Source organism: Struthio camelus, chromosome 10, assembly GCF_040807025.1.
Source record: "Struthio camelus isolate bStrCam1 chromosome 10, bStrCam1.hap1, whole genome shotgun sequence".
Lineage (NCBI taxonomy): Eukaryota > Metazoa > Chordata > Aves > Struthioniformes > Struthionidae > Struthio > Struthio camelus.
The window spans coordinates 26,334,068-26,349,777 of NC_090951.1; the positions used below are offsets into that span (position 1 = coordinate 26,334,068).

The window sequence follows — 15,710 nt, forward strand, 5'->3', positions numbered from 1 at the left end:
CCTGGAGACAGGAGTGTTCCACTGGCCTTGCACATGGGATGCCACTGTGAGCACAGGATGGAGCTGGGGGGGAGTCAGAGCATGTAGCTTGTACCATGTGGAAGCGCCTGGCACTGGCACATCATGGGGGAAATCCATTCTTGGCTCAGATGTGATGAGGACCATGTGTATGACTCCAAATAGAGAAAGGCTGGCAGAGTGCTTTCTGCCTTCAATCTGAGACAACTTGATGTCCGATCACTGCTGCCTGGGGATGCCCACTCTTGGCAAGCAGGAGGTTTGTGTTGTGCAATAGGACTGCTGAGACCGCCACTGTGATGTAGGGGAGTTGGAACCATGCTCAGACCTTCTCCCCAGAGAGACATGCATGCCCAGATCCCATCCCCCTCCCCTGACCCCTAAGCGCTCCCTTTTGGTGTGGGAGTGGGGAACTCAGTCTGTGCTTGAGGCCACAGGGGGATCATCTTTGGGCATGCTGTGCCATGCACCTTCCTGGGCAGGAGGTCACAGGCACATGGTAAAGGAACAAGTCCAACCCCTAGCTTCAGCCAGATGATTTACACTGGACATCGATCTTTTCAGAGGGTATCGCTGCCTTCCTGGGGATGAAGGAGATCCTCCTGGTCAAGAGAGTCCAGCTGCAGGTGAAATCCAAGTACGACAATTACATCTTGGTACGTGCAGGGTCTGGCACTCCGTCCCTTTGCTGTTAGCCTGAGCCTGACGGGGTCCCAAACCCACAGTGTGCAGAGGGAGCAGTGCCCACCCCACTGAACTGTGCAATAGGATGGTAGGGACACACAGTAGGGATGGGGGGGGGGGGGTTAAACCCCACAGATAGGGCAAATGGCATCACCAGAGGCATGAAAGACCTTCAGGGCTGTCTGGGTCTTCCCTGTCTGCACAGGGCTTGCAGAGCAGCATACAGGGCCAGGCATATATCTACCTCTCCTCCCAGCATAGGGATGCTGTGCTCAGCCAGTGAGCCATCAGTCACACAACTGGAGGCCTTGCAGGGCAAGAACAGGATGGACCCTGCTGCAGGTTACAGACTGCATTATCTGAATTATCAACTAAGTTTTCCTGGCTCATGCTTTCCTCAGTTTCTCCAGGCAGCAGCTTAATGGCTTCAGTGGGGGGAGGGGGGGGCAGACTATTGACTTGGGGGTGGGAGGGCGCTGATCTGAACAGAATGGCAGCTCCTGTGTCACCCCAGTCCCTTGTCACCTGGTTTTCCCTGCCTAGGTGCTGACCTCCTGGCGAGCCTACATGCTGCTGGTGATGCTGCCAGTGAGGGTAAGTGCTGGGGGTTCCTCTGCTCTATGGCAGACCACTGCTGCCCCCAAGAGGACCTCCCTCACTGCCTTGGGGTGCCAGCACCAGCACAGGGCCAGGTGTCCTGTACGGTGGCCATAGGTAGCCTGGATCAGGGGGTCTGGAGAGCCCCGGGAGCAGGATTAGTCTGTGGGACTTGCTCCCAGGATGCAGCAGCATCAGGGGCTGCATGTGGCAAATGGGATAGGGTGGAACGGGCAGGAAAATGGGAGAGGGGGCTCGGATTGGGGCACTGACAGGCTGAAGCTGAGGACTCTGGCCAAGCGCCTGGGAAGCTGTGGCCGGGCACTGGCCTGGGTCATGGGGCAGAGCTTAGAGTCCGGCGCTTGGAGTCCAGCTTTGAAGCATCTCCATCAGCACCACAGCTGATCCAGGTCTTCTCTCCCACCAGGTGCACGGCAGTTTCAGCTTTCTGGAGGTGCGGGAGATCACAGTGCAAGAGCCCAGCCTGGTGAGTGGCACTCATTGGGAAAGCCTCCCTGGGCAATCCCCACGTGGGGCATGTCAGCACCTGGATTGCCAAGGCATGTTCCGCCCATCTCTCCCCATTGGAAACCCCAGCCTGGAGCCCCCCTGCAGGGTCTGAGGGGAGTCATTGCCCACTGTTTTACATTGTGGGTCACCATTGCTGAGCTTTGGGAGCTTCCTAGCATATTTATCCTTTTGCCACCTCTAAATAAATCCTCTTACGGCTTCACCTATGGTATCACCCTCCTGAGTCAGAAGTAAGGGGAGGCACTCAGGGGTGCTGAGGTGGGGGGATATTGGTGTCTGCACTCACTCTCCTCCAGCAGACCGGGGTGTGTACCCTGCAAAACCACTACTGAGAGCTGGAGGCAGCTTCCTTGGCATTTGGGTGACACCTCCTGCTCAGCAGGGGCAAGGTGATAAACTGCAACTGGCTTACCCAGGCAAAGCCAAATATAGCAGGAAGGTGTTCTAAACCCTATTAATCCTCTTAGCAGCAAGGTGTGCATGCATGGTAGACGTAGCAGTAGCAAACCATGAAGGAGAAGAATAGGGTGTCCCAAATCGGACATGTCAGCTGAAGCCAAGGCTGCAGTCCCGGTTAACCTCTTGTCTTGCTTTTGCTCATTAAAGCACCATCATCAATGATAGCCCTGACTTGTAAATAGGGCTTCTGCTGCTTGACATTAGAGAGAAAAACCTCTTAGGAGTAGTCTGCGTATTTGAGCTGCACTTTACTTTGAGAGCTCAAGCAGGAGTGCAGAGTTAAAGAGGAGCTAGGCAAGAGCAGAAGAGGAAGACATGAGCCCTCAGACAGCATAGCATCGGGAGCTAGAAATGCCTGGTATGGCCTGGAAACTTGCACACAGGCTATGGGGTATAGGGAGGAAAACTGAGGGGTGATCCAGGGTCTCACATATCCTGGGAGGGAGTGTCAGGAGGAGAGGTGCATCCTGAGCAAGTGTGCTGTGAAGGTGCAAGCAGGGCTGAGTGATGTCATGGACAGGACAGTGTCACCTGGGCACTTACAAGAAGCTGGAAAATCAGCTAACTTCAGACCATTGGCTTGTCTTTGAGATCATCTGACTGGTCACAGAGCCCTGAGGATATAAGACAACTCTAGTGGTTATTCACCTGCCAGTCTGAGCACTTGGCTAGAGTAGGCAGAGACTGGCCCCACTGTCACATAGGGAGCCCTGGCTCGGAAAAGAAGCTCCATCCTTTATGCTGCCCAAGCAGATAATTGTCATCCTCCTCCTACCTCTCAATCAGTGTGTAATTGAATTAGGGAATGTGTTGCCATGGGATTTGGTAGGAGCCAAAAGTTAAAAAAGCATCAAAAACCAATGAGACAAATTCAGGGATGAAACCTCCATCAAAGGCTCTTTAACACAGCAAGCTGGCTGTGGCTTACCTGGGGATGGGCAGATGCAGTGAGTCAGCTGCTCCTGTACTGTCGTACCTGTCCACCATCTGTACTGTTCCTGTCCACCACTTGTGCCCTAGAGATGGGACCCCAGGCATTTCTGCTCTGGAAACCCTGACATCTCCTCTGTTGCATCCAGGTTTTCCAGTTTTGCGGGAGTTCGCTGCAGGGGTGCAGGCAGAGAGGTTTGCTCTGCCAGGACAGCAAGGGGCAGAGCTGGTCTGGAGGCAGCTCTGAGGGTGGAAGGAGGTTTTGTTGTGGATGAGTGAGTTCAGGCACTGAAATCAATGCCAAACGGGGTCTATCATCTTGGTCCTCTCAATCCCTAAAGCTCTTGGCAAGAAAAGGGCAGACCACTAGTGATGTTACTGTGTCTCTGAAAGCAAATCACTGTGAGACCATGAGCTTTAAACTGGTGTCATCCTACAGTTATGGCTGGGGCTGCTGCAGGCAGAGGTTATTCTCACCCTGACGGATTGGGGCTGCTTTTGCATTACCTTATCTTTAATTCTGCGGGGGCAGGGGGAGGGGAGGAGGATGCTAATGCCTTATTCTGGCACATGACAATGTCTTTACTATGTTTCATCCTGAATTCCTGTTGCTCTCAGCCTCACCTCCTCTTACAGCACTCTGGCTAGAATTATAACTGCAGAAGTTGGATGCTTGCAGTAAGAGTGCAGCCCTTGCAGTGTTTGGCCAGTTGCTGTCAGTGTCATGTATGCAGGTTTGCTGTATGTTGCCAGTTTTCTCAGATATCTCCCATCCTTTGGCCTCTGCAGGTTGTCATAGAAACAGATACATCTTCTTATGCCTTCCGGCTTAAGTCATTTGATGATTTGGAGCAAGTTGTCATCCATGTCACCATGTCACTTAAGAAGGTCTTTCCAGACTCATCCCCAGGGTAAGGGTCCCCTAGTCCTCGGGGATTGTCATGTAAGAACTGGAGGGATCATGTCACCTTGGAGGAAACATCCTTTGCTCAGATAGAGCCAAAAAACAGGCTGGGTGTCCAGTAAGGCCTTTTACTAGGAAGAAACCATGCTGATGGAGGCCAAATGTTCCTTGTTCCCTGATCACATCAGGAGGAATATTTCTGGTCACTCTCTGGGCCTGGCATATGGGTCATAGCTAGGTGTATATTGGGATGGGGATTGTTTTCTTCCACCCTACTCCCTGGTCCTTTCCCCAGAACATTGCTCAAGAACTCCCCCCCTAACCTGTACGAGAGGATTCGGAGGATCATAGACTCCCTGGAGGAAATGTTGCAGAGCAACCAAGGGCCCTGCGGTAAGTGCCGTTCTCCCCGCATGCATACCAGACAGGGGCAGGAGTGTTGGAGCACCTCAGAGATCTGTTACAGCCCAATACCCACCAATGCTAGCCACACAGTCATCGCCAGTGGCCCCCCTATGTCTGGCGGTGCGGCAGCTCCTGCACCAGCTTATGTCTGTAGGAGCCCTGCTAGCAGGGTACGCTCTCCATCAGGGTGTCCCATCTCACAAAGCAGGAATGAAGTGCATAGTGTGTGAATGAGGAGCCCATTTGGCAGGCTGGAGGGGTTACAGCTTCCCAGAAAGGAGCATGACAGCTGTATGGCAAGGATGCACAATCACAGATGCATCTACCCTTGAGAGTGTGCAGCCATAGATGCTTCTGCATACCGAATGTGGTGTTGCTGCAGCACCAAGCACTACAGCACCAAGCCTGGATTCTAGCTGTTTGGAGTAGGAACATTCAAAGCTCCAGAGGTTTTAGTAGGAGAAAGGTTAGGCTAACATAAGCTGGATAGAGGGATGGTTACTAAAAAAACTTCTGCATGACCACAACACTGTCATTCCTCTGCTTTCACCATAGCAACACAACCTGCCTGGCATCTTATGTCTGAATTAGGGGCGTTGTTATAACATAGAAATTGGATCCCAGGTAGGTCCCTGGGGTTGTGGCACAGGTTTGGAGCTGAGCTGCCCATGGGCACAGTGGAAAAGCAGAATGTGCCCCAGCACCACAAATTAGGAAGAATGCAGGGACCCATAATAAGGAGGCCACAGTGATGTGCTGGGGAGGGCTGGCATTGGAGCTGTGATGTTTGCAGATGCAATACATTGGGGCCAGGCATAGAGCAGGCATATGGGAAAAGCAGCGCATGGTCCAGCAGTAAGAGCCATGTCCAGGCAGGCTGGCGTGGCCTGGCAATGGTTTCCAGGGCGGGCCAAGCTCCACCTCCGCCATCTAGGAGCTTAGCTTTACAATCCATGGCCATAACCACTGTGTTTGTATGGAAACAAAACCTCTCAATAAAAGCGTATAGAGAGAAAACAGGCAATATGGCGCTAGGATTTCCTGCATGGATCAGGTGAAGGGAGCAGAACTGTGTTAGCCCCCTGAATTGTGTAGTCCCTTTTGGGATGGCAGTAGACCAAGCAGGACACTGCAGCCCCTTTGAGGAGGGCAGGGAGAGCTCCTGCCTTCCCTTTTCTGCTTTCTGACCACCCCAAAGGTCTCCTCTGCGTCCCCTTGGGGAGGTCTGCTCACAGTGCCATCAATACTGCCTTCTCTTTGCAGGTGGGTTTTCAGAGACATATGCTGCTTTATGTGATTACAATGGCTTTACCTTCCGCGAGGAGATCCAGTGGGTAAGCTGGCCCACCCTGCAGAAAGGAGACAATCACAGCAGGTTGTTGGGAGGGCAGGGCAGCAGAATGCTGCCTGCACTCCGCACTCCAGCCGCACAGCCATCCCAGGAAGAAGAGGTGTCCTAGGTGCTGGGAGTATCTTGGGGGCCAGAGACATCCCAGGGCTGGGAAGCATCCTGGGGCTGGGAACTAAAGTTTTACACTGCTGGAGTGCTCCCTTCTCTTTAATGGGGTGGAATGAAGTGCAGAGGGGGATGAGATGCCTTGAACCAGGAAGTTTCACAGGCTGATGTAGAAGAAGAGCCCCTGGAAATCCATGGTCTTGCTGGGTGTGTCCAGTGGAGACGAGCTGATGACAGCACATCTGGCCATGCTAGGACACAGCCACAGCAGGATGGAATGACCCCCTCCTCCTGTGGGACACCAGCTGACTCAAACTCACATCTTTCCAGGCCCTCGTCCCCACCACAGAGCAGGTTCATTGGCTTCTCCTGGCCAATCCCTGTGAAAGGGGTCAGGGAGCCACCGCACCGTGGGGAAGAGTCGCACCAGTCTGGGACATGTGCTCTTGCTGCCTCTGGCCCTAGGGAGGTTTTGGGCTATGGATTTAGGCTTGAGGCTCCCAGCATATGGCTAGGCTCTTGGAGGCTGTGGGAAATGGGTTCCCAGGTGATGGTCCCCAAGAAATCAGCCTCTGGGCAAAACATAGATCCCATTGATGGCACAGCTTGCCAGGCATGCCAGCAGGTGCCGAAGCCCTTCCCTGGACCTGGCACTGAGCCCTGCCTGAGTGTCTTATCTGTCTGGCAGGATGTGGACAACATCTACCACAGCCAAGACTGCCGGGAGTTCAACCTCCTGGATTTCAGCCACCTGGAGAGCCGGTGAGTCATTCAGCCTCACCATGTGTGTCATGAAGGCAGGAGCCTGCCACTCCTCAAGCACCTTGGCCATGCTGCCCTGCACCCACCAGCACTTGTCCCCTTCCTTGCTATCTATGGCAGGAGCTGGTGTGTGGCATGATGCTTTTGTGTTCTCTTGTTGGAGGTTTTTATCTCTTCGTCTGCTCCAAGGGTGGTAGGTTTATGTCCTGCTGGCTGCAGGGAGAAGTTTCCCCAGAGAAATTTCCCAGTTAGAAGGGAAATCCCCTCTCAGAGCCACCTCTGTCCCTCACGGTGCCTGTCCCAAGAGGCCAGGAAAACTTTCCTATCCTTTTTTAACATTTAAATAACCCTGAGAATCAGTTAAGGAGATGAAAACTGAAGGCCATATCGGCCTTTCACAGCTTGTGTCAGTCAGGTGTTTCCTTATGCAAAGCAGCCGACTCTGCTAACAGTTGCAAAAATTTGCATTGCTCTGTCTCCTCTCTGGGTTGCAGCTGTGACAGTGCCCCAGACAGCTGTTACAGGGATTTAACCTTCCAATGGGGCTATGAGCTCAGGTTGTGCCTTACACTCAGGCTGCCCTGGCAGCTCTTCCCATCAGCAGGGGCCTCCAACCCCATCCATACCTAGACATATCTATGTCTAGATATATGTCTGTATCTAGAATGATATATCTAGATAGATCTAGACATATCCAGAGATGTGGCCTTAGAAAGGAGTGAAGGCTTAACTCCAGAAGAAAGTGGCTGGCCAGGCTCTCATCTGCCAGCTGGAAAATAGTAAATTGAAGGTCTGGGTTTTCTGTTTTGGGGAACAGAGAAGCTGTGCTAGGTCAACCTGAATGGGGACATTTTTGGATATTTCTTTGGACCAGAAAGTCAAAAAGAAACTTTGTATTCACTCAAGCACAACACGTGCTGTTCTTTAAACACAAGTGAGTTCAAAACAAAAATGGACATACTAACAGGGACATCCAAATTTTTGATTGATTTTCTTTTCCCTGGAGGGAACAATCTGGTAAAACTGAGCTCTATTTTTGAGGTGCTTTAAACTCACAGGCCTTCTCCAAAAATGCCTGGCCCTGACTGCTCAGTCCTGCTCTGGTGAATGCTGTGTTTGTGCACCTTGGGCTGTTTGTGGAGGTATGCCCTGGGGCAGTTTTGGCTGTGCATCCCAAAGCTGTTGTGGCTGTGCACCAGGAGGCAGTTATGTTTGTGTGCTTCAGGGTGACTGTGTTTCTGCACTCTGTGGTGGCTGTGACTGTGCATCCCAGGGTGGTTGTGACTGTGCACCATGAAGCAGTTGTGTTTCTGCACCACAGGGTGATTGGGGCCCAGTTGGCTGCTTTGCCAGGCAGCCACCCTCAGCCTGGACCCTGACTGCCTTGTTCTTGTCACCCTGCAGAGACATAGCACTGAGTGTTGCTGCCTTGTCCTTCAACCTGTGGTTCACGAAGCTCTACTGCAAGGACTTCAGACTGGTGAGTGCCCATCATGTGGCACAGAATGTGACACATGTGGCTCCAGTACTGGTGGAGCTGTGTCCCCTGCAGACGGCCTGACTTTCAAAAAGGCTTTCTTTATCTGCAGAACCTGGAGATTTCAGAGCAGCTCCTGTATATGCTCAGCAAATCAGTGACGCTGGAAGAGCTGGTGCTGGAAAACAGTGGGCTAAAATTGTAAGGAAATGTAATGCTTTTCTGAGGGTATTCTGTAACATTGATGCCTCCTGGGCAGCACTGGATAATTGCCTCTGGTCAGCCCAGGGAGCTTCCTCCAGCTATTTTGCTGATTATGTCCCCAAAGTGTTAAAACAGCAAAAGTGTTGGTTAAATTTGAATCTATAGGGTGAAATACTTGAGTGATGCCAACCTGCATCTAACATGACAAACTCCTGCCTTGAAAATCAGAGGCTGGAGGAGGGGGAATGCTCATCCCTCCCAGGTGCTGGAGCACTGTTTTTTCCTGGAGGCAGGGCTCACACCTTCATTAATGTGGCTGAGGGATCTAAGGATGTCAGAGCGGTTCACAGTTTAGGACTGTGGGGCTCCTTGGTAAGGTCACTGAAACATTAACCTGCATATTGGCCCTGCAGCCTGCCCTGCATGGGTAGAAGACCGCAGAGCTGCACTGTTGGGGCTGCCAGGAGGGTGCAGCACCCTGGCCAGCTCACTCATATGCCCGGGTTGGGTGTCCCTGCAACTGGGATGTTGATGCCACATAGCCTAGACAGTGCGAGAGCCCACTGAGGAGCAGCCCCCGCTCCACCTCCCCACAGCCTGGAGGCCAGCAGGCCTGCTGCAGCCTTGGCGAGACTCTGCTTTTGGATGAAGCCTGGCTCTGGCACTCTAGCAGGAGCCAGCACTGCATCCCCGCAAGGCTGCAGGGTAGGCGGCCATGTCTCTCAGTGGTGTCTGTACCTTTGTCAGACACACATCCCTTCTCTCTGCAGTGACTTTGCTCAGCGGATGGCCCAGGCACTCAGCAGACATCCTGACTCTGTGCTACACACCATCAATCTTGCTGGCAACCAGCTGGAAGACAGAGGTACTCTACAGCCCGCTGTGCCAGAATGCATTTAAGCTCATGTGAACTGTTTTTTTCCTCCTGCCCTGGGATTGCCCTTCATCTCTTTCCCCAACTCTGCATCCCATTGGCAGCTGGGAAAAGGCAGCTCCCTGCCTGGAAGTGCCTGCGGAAAGCAGCAACAGGAGTGGGCTGGCTCTGTTCTCAACCCCTAATCCCCTGTGCAGCCTGATGGCGAGTGTGGAGCAACTCATGGCCTCCTTCTGCAGCTCCTGGCCCTCGACCTTTCCAGCATTTGCAAGGCAGCCCAAGCCACTCACCAGTCTGGCTGTGCCTGCAGCAAGCAGCTCAGAGAGCTGCCTTGCTGCCCTGCACTGTGGGGACAATACTTGAGGGTGGTGCGGACACCTGTTTGCGCTCTCATGGCTGCTCAGGGCTTTCTACTCTTCCATTAGGGATAATTGCCTTCAGCCAGCACTTTGAGAAGAGGCCCAAGGGCCTGCAGAGCCTCAACTTGTCCAGGACATCACTCACTGCTAAAGGTACAGCCCTGAGACCACATCCTCCCTGTGGGTGCCAGCTGGGAGGCTGGGCACACCAACACCCTCCACAGCATTCACGGCTCAGAGGGGCCAGGCTGGCAGCAAAAAAAACTCCCAGAGGGGATAGCATAGGTGGGCTGGCGGCTGCATGCCTGTGACAAGCCATTTCAGAGGATGGCACACGCTGCCAGAAACAGCCTCACCACTGGCTGCAAACGAGATGTCTCCAAAATGATGTTGCAAGGCCTGGCTGGGCATGGCACACCTGGGTGTAGAGGGTGATGGTGGGGGGTGAGCAGAAATGGTCCCTCAGGGTTGCCATGGACAGGATGCATTCGAGGACATGATGTCCTGCTGTTCTGGACATAGGAAATCACCCCTTCCTCTGCTCTGTGGCTCTCCACAGTGCGGGGACAGGCTCTGTCCAAGATCTGTGGACATCTGTCTCTTTGGCCTCCCCTCAAGCAGGAATGAGCACATTATGCCAGGCCCTAGCAGCTAATGAAACCATCGGCTCTTCCCTCCGGCACTTGGACCTCTCCGGCAACCCCAGCACCTTGGCCATGGATGACACCAGTGTGAGTGCCGTGGGCTGAGAAGGGTCAATGCTGTGACAGTGTAGGACAGACTGTCACCTGCACACATGGGCGCGCACTCATTCCTCTGGTGGCCTTGCTGCTTGTATCAGAGGATTGGCAGGGCTGGCCTTGGTCCATTCAGGGGCTGAGACCCGCGTCATAGTTGCACAGGCACTCACAAGTGTCTCTTGCTCGAGGGCCTGAAACCAAGGTGCTCAGCATCCCCAGCTGCATTTGGGTGAGGATGCTTGGCACACCGGAAAGCCGTGGCCGTGACATTTCCCTGCCTACCTGAGAGCAACTGTGGTGCTCTGCTGGGGAGACACCTCCCTGTCCTCACATAAGGATCAGAGGTGACATCTTGAGCAAGGAGACAAGCCAGGGACCAAATGGCCTGTGCATGGGATGTGGGTCACTGTGTGATTCATCACCATCTTCGCTTCTCCTTCCTAATTAGAAGGAAGGAGGTTGGCCAAGTTGGAGGCTGGGATTCTTGGGGAGTGGGGATCCAGAGGGTACCCAGGGTGGATACCAGGGGTCCTGGGCAAGATGCTGAGCCCTCTCTCCCCACAGAGTTTGCAGAGCCTCCTCTGCCGGTGCAGCTCGCTCTCCCACCTCAGCCTGTCTGGCACTGACTGCTCTTTAGACACTGTGAGTATTCAAGCAGGGGGACTCCAGAGCCCAGACAGTGACCAATGACCAGCTCCAGAAACTGTTCTGCACCCCTACAGGTGTTCCTAGATCCCCCTACTTGCATCCTGTGCGGTATGGGGCTGCAGAGGCCCAGGGACAGGGGACTTGTGGGTGCAGAGGACTATGATGGCAGCCAGCTCAGCAATGCGCTGTTCTTCATCTCATGGCCTAGGTGGGCTGGGAGGCACCAGCGTCAGCAGGAGGGATAAGGGAGCTGGGAGCAATGGTGGTAGCCAGCAGCCCCAGCACGGGCTGACCCCCTGCCTTAGGGCCTCCCACAGTTTATCCCACACCATCATCACTGTCCCTTTTCTTATCTGGCTTGGGTCGGGGCTGCGTGAGGGGCTATGGTGCTGGCTGGGTCCTTCTTGACATTTCTCAACTTGTCCCCTCCTGCAGCTCTTTGGAGTACTGGCCCATGGATGCTGCACCAGCCTTGTCCATCTGGATCTCTCTAAAAATGTGTACTCACACAAGTAAGCCCAGTGGGTGAAAGGAAGGGAAGCTCAGCCATTGCTCAACATGGCCCAGCAGGCAGCGACTGCCTGGCATCTCCTGAGGCAGTGGGCAGCCAGTGCCAACTACAGGCATGCACAGAAGATGATGCCCTTTTGTGTTTTCCTTTCAGAAAGGTGAAAGATGTCTCTCCTGCCATCAAGCAATTTTTCAGCAAGGCCTGTGCCCTCAAGCATGTCTCACTGGCAGGTACCAAGCTGCCTCCAGACGCTGTAAGGTAAGTGGGAACAGCAGTTTGGCAAGAGGTCCAACCACATGGAGTCCAGCTCTAGGGCCTGAGCCACCCCTGTTATCCCAGGAGAGGCTCATCAGGGCAATGGAGAGGCTCTGGGTCTGCCAAGGGCAGCAGATTATGGCTGAGCTTTGTCCAGAGGCACCTGGCTTAGGGCTTTGCAGCTAGAGGGGGCTGGTGAGGATATTGGATGAGGGTGGCAAGAAACAGAGCTCTGCCTGCTGGGAAATTACCCTTTCCCTATCCCCCTGGTCCCACTCTGCAGCCCATGGAGGGTGCCCTGTGGCAGGCGGCTGGTGCCCACATTGCTCTTGCCAATGGCTCTGGTGACTTTTCCAGGGCTTTGCTGCAAGGACTGGCATACAACAGTTGCATCAGTGACCTGCACCTGGATCTTAGCAGCTGTGAGGTGAGGGAGTATCCTTTGCATGGTGAACACCCATGAGTGGCAGGGTGCTGGAGGCATAGGTTCAAGCCAGGGCACCATATTGCACCCCTAGAGGTGGGCATCTCTGAAGCAGAGAGGCCATGACAGAGGAGGCAAGGGCTCACTCCCACATGGGAAAGTCCATCCTCTGTCCACTGTGGGGCTGAGGTGACCTTCCTGATAGAATGGCTCCCATTTGCAGGGCTCTGTGCCTCCCCTTGTACTGACATGTTTCTGTTCATTCCAAGCTGAGATCAGCGGGGGCCCAAGTCATACAGGATCTCATCTCTGATGCTAATTCCATCAGTGACCTGGATTTGTCCGACAACGGTAAGTCATTTCTTCCCCACCTGGGAGTGCAGTCTCCTCCATCTATGGGCATGACTGCCTCAGGCTGTTCAGCAGAGGCTGACTCAGACCCAACATCTCTTGAGCTTGTAGGAGTCCCCCAGGGAGATGAAGCAGCTTTGGAGAGATGAGTAAGGTCACACCAGGTTGTCAGAGATACTCTAGGCACTCTTGCGCCATCACTAACCTGTTCCCCTTGCCTGACTGTGACTGCACAACTATACTGGGCTGAGTGCACCCACCTTGGGGTGCCCACCTGGTGTCCAGAGCTTTGGCTCAACGGAGCGCTCTGAAATCCCCCACCTTGAACTAAGGCTGTGCCTGCTGTGCTTGCCTGCCTCTTGACCACTCCCTAACACAAAAATAGACTGTGCTTATCAGCTGTGAAAGTACTTCATTAACAGCAGCCACAGCATTGCAGGCTGCGCACGCATCAAAGCAAAAAGTTTGGTGGACAAAGTACGAAAGGACAGCCAAATCATGCCAGTGTTTCACAAGGATGGGGGTACCCAGACACCTAGAGTGGATTCCTCCCAGACAAATTATCACTCCATTGGGCTTTTTGGTTTTCTACCCAAAAAACCAAACCTGCATGCCTTCCCCAAGACAGGAAAGCCTTACATGAGCTCTTCTCCTTGACAATGATCTCCATCCTGCTGTCCAGCAATCTAAATGTGCCAGACTCTTCCATCATCACATCCAATTCTAGCCAGCAATGGTGGCCCTCACCTCTCATATTCACAGCATTCTTCCACAGGCAGGGTTGGCCACTTGTAATTTCAGATGTGTTGGTATCAGCAACTTTGGCCCCATGTTAAAAATAAGTATGAGTGCTCATTTTCCATCTACCCACTGCAGTTTAATTCTGTACTTTATCAGGATCAGTGAGTTAAATGGCAAAATTTTGGGGGAAATGTGTTATTGGGGCTTCAAAAATGGCAATTGGGTTAGCTGGACACTTGGTGGAGCCAAGGCAGCGTTGGGCCTATGTGGTGCTGTGCTCTCTGCCAGACCTACAAAGAGTTGAGTGGGGTTTCTCCAGTGTTTCTTTAAGCGTTCTGGGAGATCAAGCATGTCTCAGCTCCATAGTTAACCTTGCCACATGGTTTGGGGGCATCTCACCAAATGTGGACATACATAAGTCCGTGGTCCCTGATGGGATACACTCACAAGTGCTGAGCAAGCTGGATAATGTCACTGCAAGGCCACTCTTAATCAGCTATGAAAGGTCATGGTGATCAGGAGAGGTATCTGAGGACTGGAAGATAGGAAATGTCATTCCAGTCTTCAAAAAGGGCCAGAAGGAGGAACCTAGGGAACTACAGGCCAGTCAGCCTCACCTCCAGCTAATCTTGAATGACATTTCCAAGCATGTGAAAGACAGGTGATCAGGAGTAGTCAGAATGGATTCGCAAAGGGGAAATCATGCTTAACCAGCCTGATCGCTTTCTGTGATGGAGTGACTGGCTGGGTAGATGAGGGGAGAGCAGTGGCTGTTGTCTACCTTGACTTCAGTAAAGCTTTTGACATTCTCTCCCATATATCCTCATAGGCAAGCTGATGAAGTGCAGGCTAGAGGAGCGGACAGTGAGGTGGATTGAGAACTGGCAGAACGGCAGAGCTCAGAGGGTTGTGGTCAGTGGTGCAGAGTCTAGTTGGAGGCCTGTAGCTAGTGGTGCTCCCCAGGGATCGATACTGGGGCCAATGTTGTTCAACTTATTCATCAATGACCTGGATGATGGGAGCAAATGCACCCTCAGCAAGGTTGCAGATGTCACAGAATTGGGAGATGTGGCTGATACACGAGATGGTTGTGGTGCCGTTCAGAGGGGCCTGGACAGGCTGGAGACATGGGCAGAGAGGAACCTCCGGAAGTTCAACAAAAGGGAAATGCAGAGTGCTGCACATAGGGAGAAATAACGCCATGCACCAGTACAGGCTGGGGGGCTGACCAGCTAGCTGGAGAGCAGCCCTGCAGAGAAGAACCTGGAGGTCCTCCTGGTGGACAGCTGGTTGAACATGGGCCAGGAATGTGCCCTTGTGACAACAGAAGGCCCTCAGGGCTGCATTAGGAAGAGCTTTGTCAGCAGGTGGAAGGAGGTGATCCTTCCCCTCTACTCAGCCCTGGTGAGGCCACCACTCCTATCTGGAGTAGTGTGTGCAGTTCTGGGCTCCCCAGTGCAAGAGAGACTTGGAGCTACTGGAGTGAGTGCAGCAAAGAGCTACTAAGATGATGAGGGGACTGGCACTGAGACTGTTCAGCTTGGAGCAGAGAAGACTGAGGGGGGGATCTGGTCAATATGTATAAATATCTGAAGGGAAGATGTCAAGAGGATGGGGCACAGCACTAGGACAAGCGGCCACAGGCACAAACTGAATCACAGGAAGTTCCATCTGAATGTGAGGAAAAACTTCTTTCCTGTGAGGGTGACTGAGCACTGGAACAGGTTGCCCGATGAGATTACGGAGTCTCCATCTTTGGAGATATTCCAAAGCCATCTGGATAAGATCCTGGGCAATGTGCTCTAGAGGACCCTGCTTGAGCAGAGGGCTTGGAGTCAATGATCTCCAGAGGTGCCTTCCAACCTTAACTGTTCTGTGAGTCTGTGGGGGCACTGACTGGGTTCGCAGCACCACAACTGCTTCACCTGGCACAGGGGATGAGTCTGGAGGTGATGCCCATGAAGGAACTGCAACTTCTGGGAGCCCAGATGTAGGGCAGGTACCCTGAGCTTTCCTTTAAGCATAGGGGGTAACCATGACCCAGGTTCTATGCCAGCACTGACCAGGGCTTATGTGTGCCTCAGTATCACTACGAGAGGGACAATCCTTCCCCATCTGTGCTGGGGAACTGGATGGACCTGGTCAAGCCTCAATCGAATAGAGTGTCTTCATCACAGGACATGGGATAACTTCTTTGGCCACAGTCCTCTCCTACCTTAGGATCTGTGTAATTCTCATTTTACATCTCTCTTGGTACAAACTTCTTCAGTTCACTTAATTCAAAGTAATCTAGCATTGCCTGCTCAGATCTTGAAGTTAGGCAAAATGCTTAAAAGCCCTGTAAGGGGTAAAACTCTTTCAATCCCTCCACAGGAGTTCT

General features: G+C 53.0%; 1 protein-coding gene across 6 annotated transcripts in view; it reads left to right on the plus strand.

Annotated features, from left to right (window-relative positions):
• The window catches only part of CARMIL2 (capping protein regulator and myosin 1 linker 2), a 38,060-nt gene that overhangs the window by 2,164 nt on the left and 20,186 nt on the right, over positions 1–15,710 (plus strand). For 5 of the 6 annotated variants that reach the window (XM_068955562.1, XM_068955559.1, XM_068955558.1 and 2 more), the window contains exons 2-18: positions 583–674; positions 1,246–1,296; positions 1,727–1,786; positions 4,009–4,130; positions 4,419–4,516; positions 5,792–5,862; positions 6,673–6,746; positions 8,151–8,226; positions 8,336–8,424; positions 9,198–9,292; positions 9,727–9,813; positions 10,282–10,391; positions 10,965–11,042; positions 11,484–11,560; positions 11,713–11,817; positions 12,172–12,241; positions 12,508–12,589. In XM_068955562.1, the coding sequence (XP_068811663.1) occupies positions 583–674; positions 1,246–1,296; positions 1,727–1,786; positions 4,009–4,130; positions 4,419–4,516; positions 5,792–5,862; positions 6,673–6,746; positions 8,151–8,226; positions 8,336–8,424; positions 9,198–9,292; positions 9,727–9,813; positions 10,282–10,391; positions 10,965–11,042; positions 11,484–11,560; positions 11,713–11,817; positions 12,172–12,241; positions 12,508–12,589 (1,437 nt within the window). The remainder of the gene's footprint in view (positions 1–582; positions 675–1,245; positions 1,297–1,726; positions 1,787–4,008; positions 4,131–4,418; positions 4,517–5,791; positions 5,863–6,672; positions 6,747–8,150; positions 8,227–8,335; positions 8,425–9,197; positions 9,293–9,726; positions 9,814–10,281; positions 10,392–10,964; positions 11,043–11,483; positions 11,561–11,712; positions 11,818–12,171; positions 12,242–12,507; positions 12,590–15,710) is intronic. The other variant, XM_068955563.1, reaches the window with a different exon arrangement.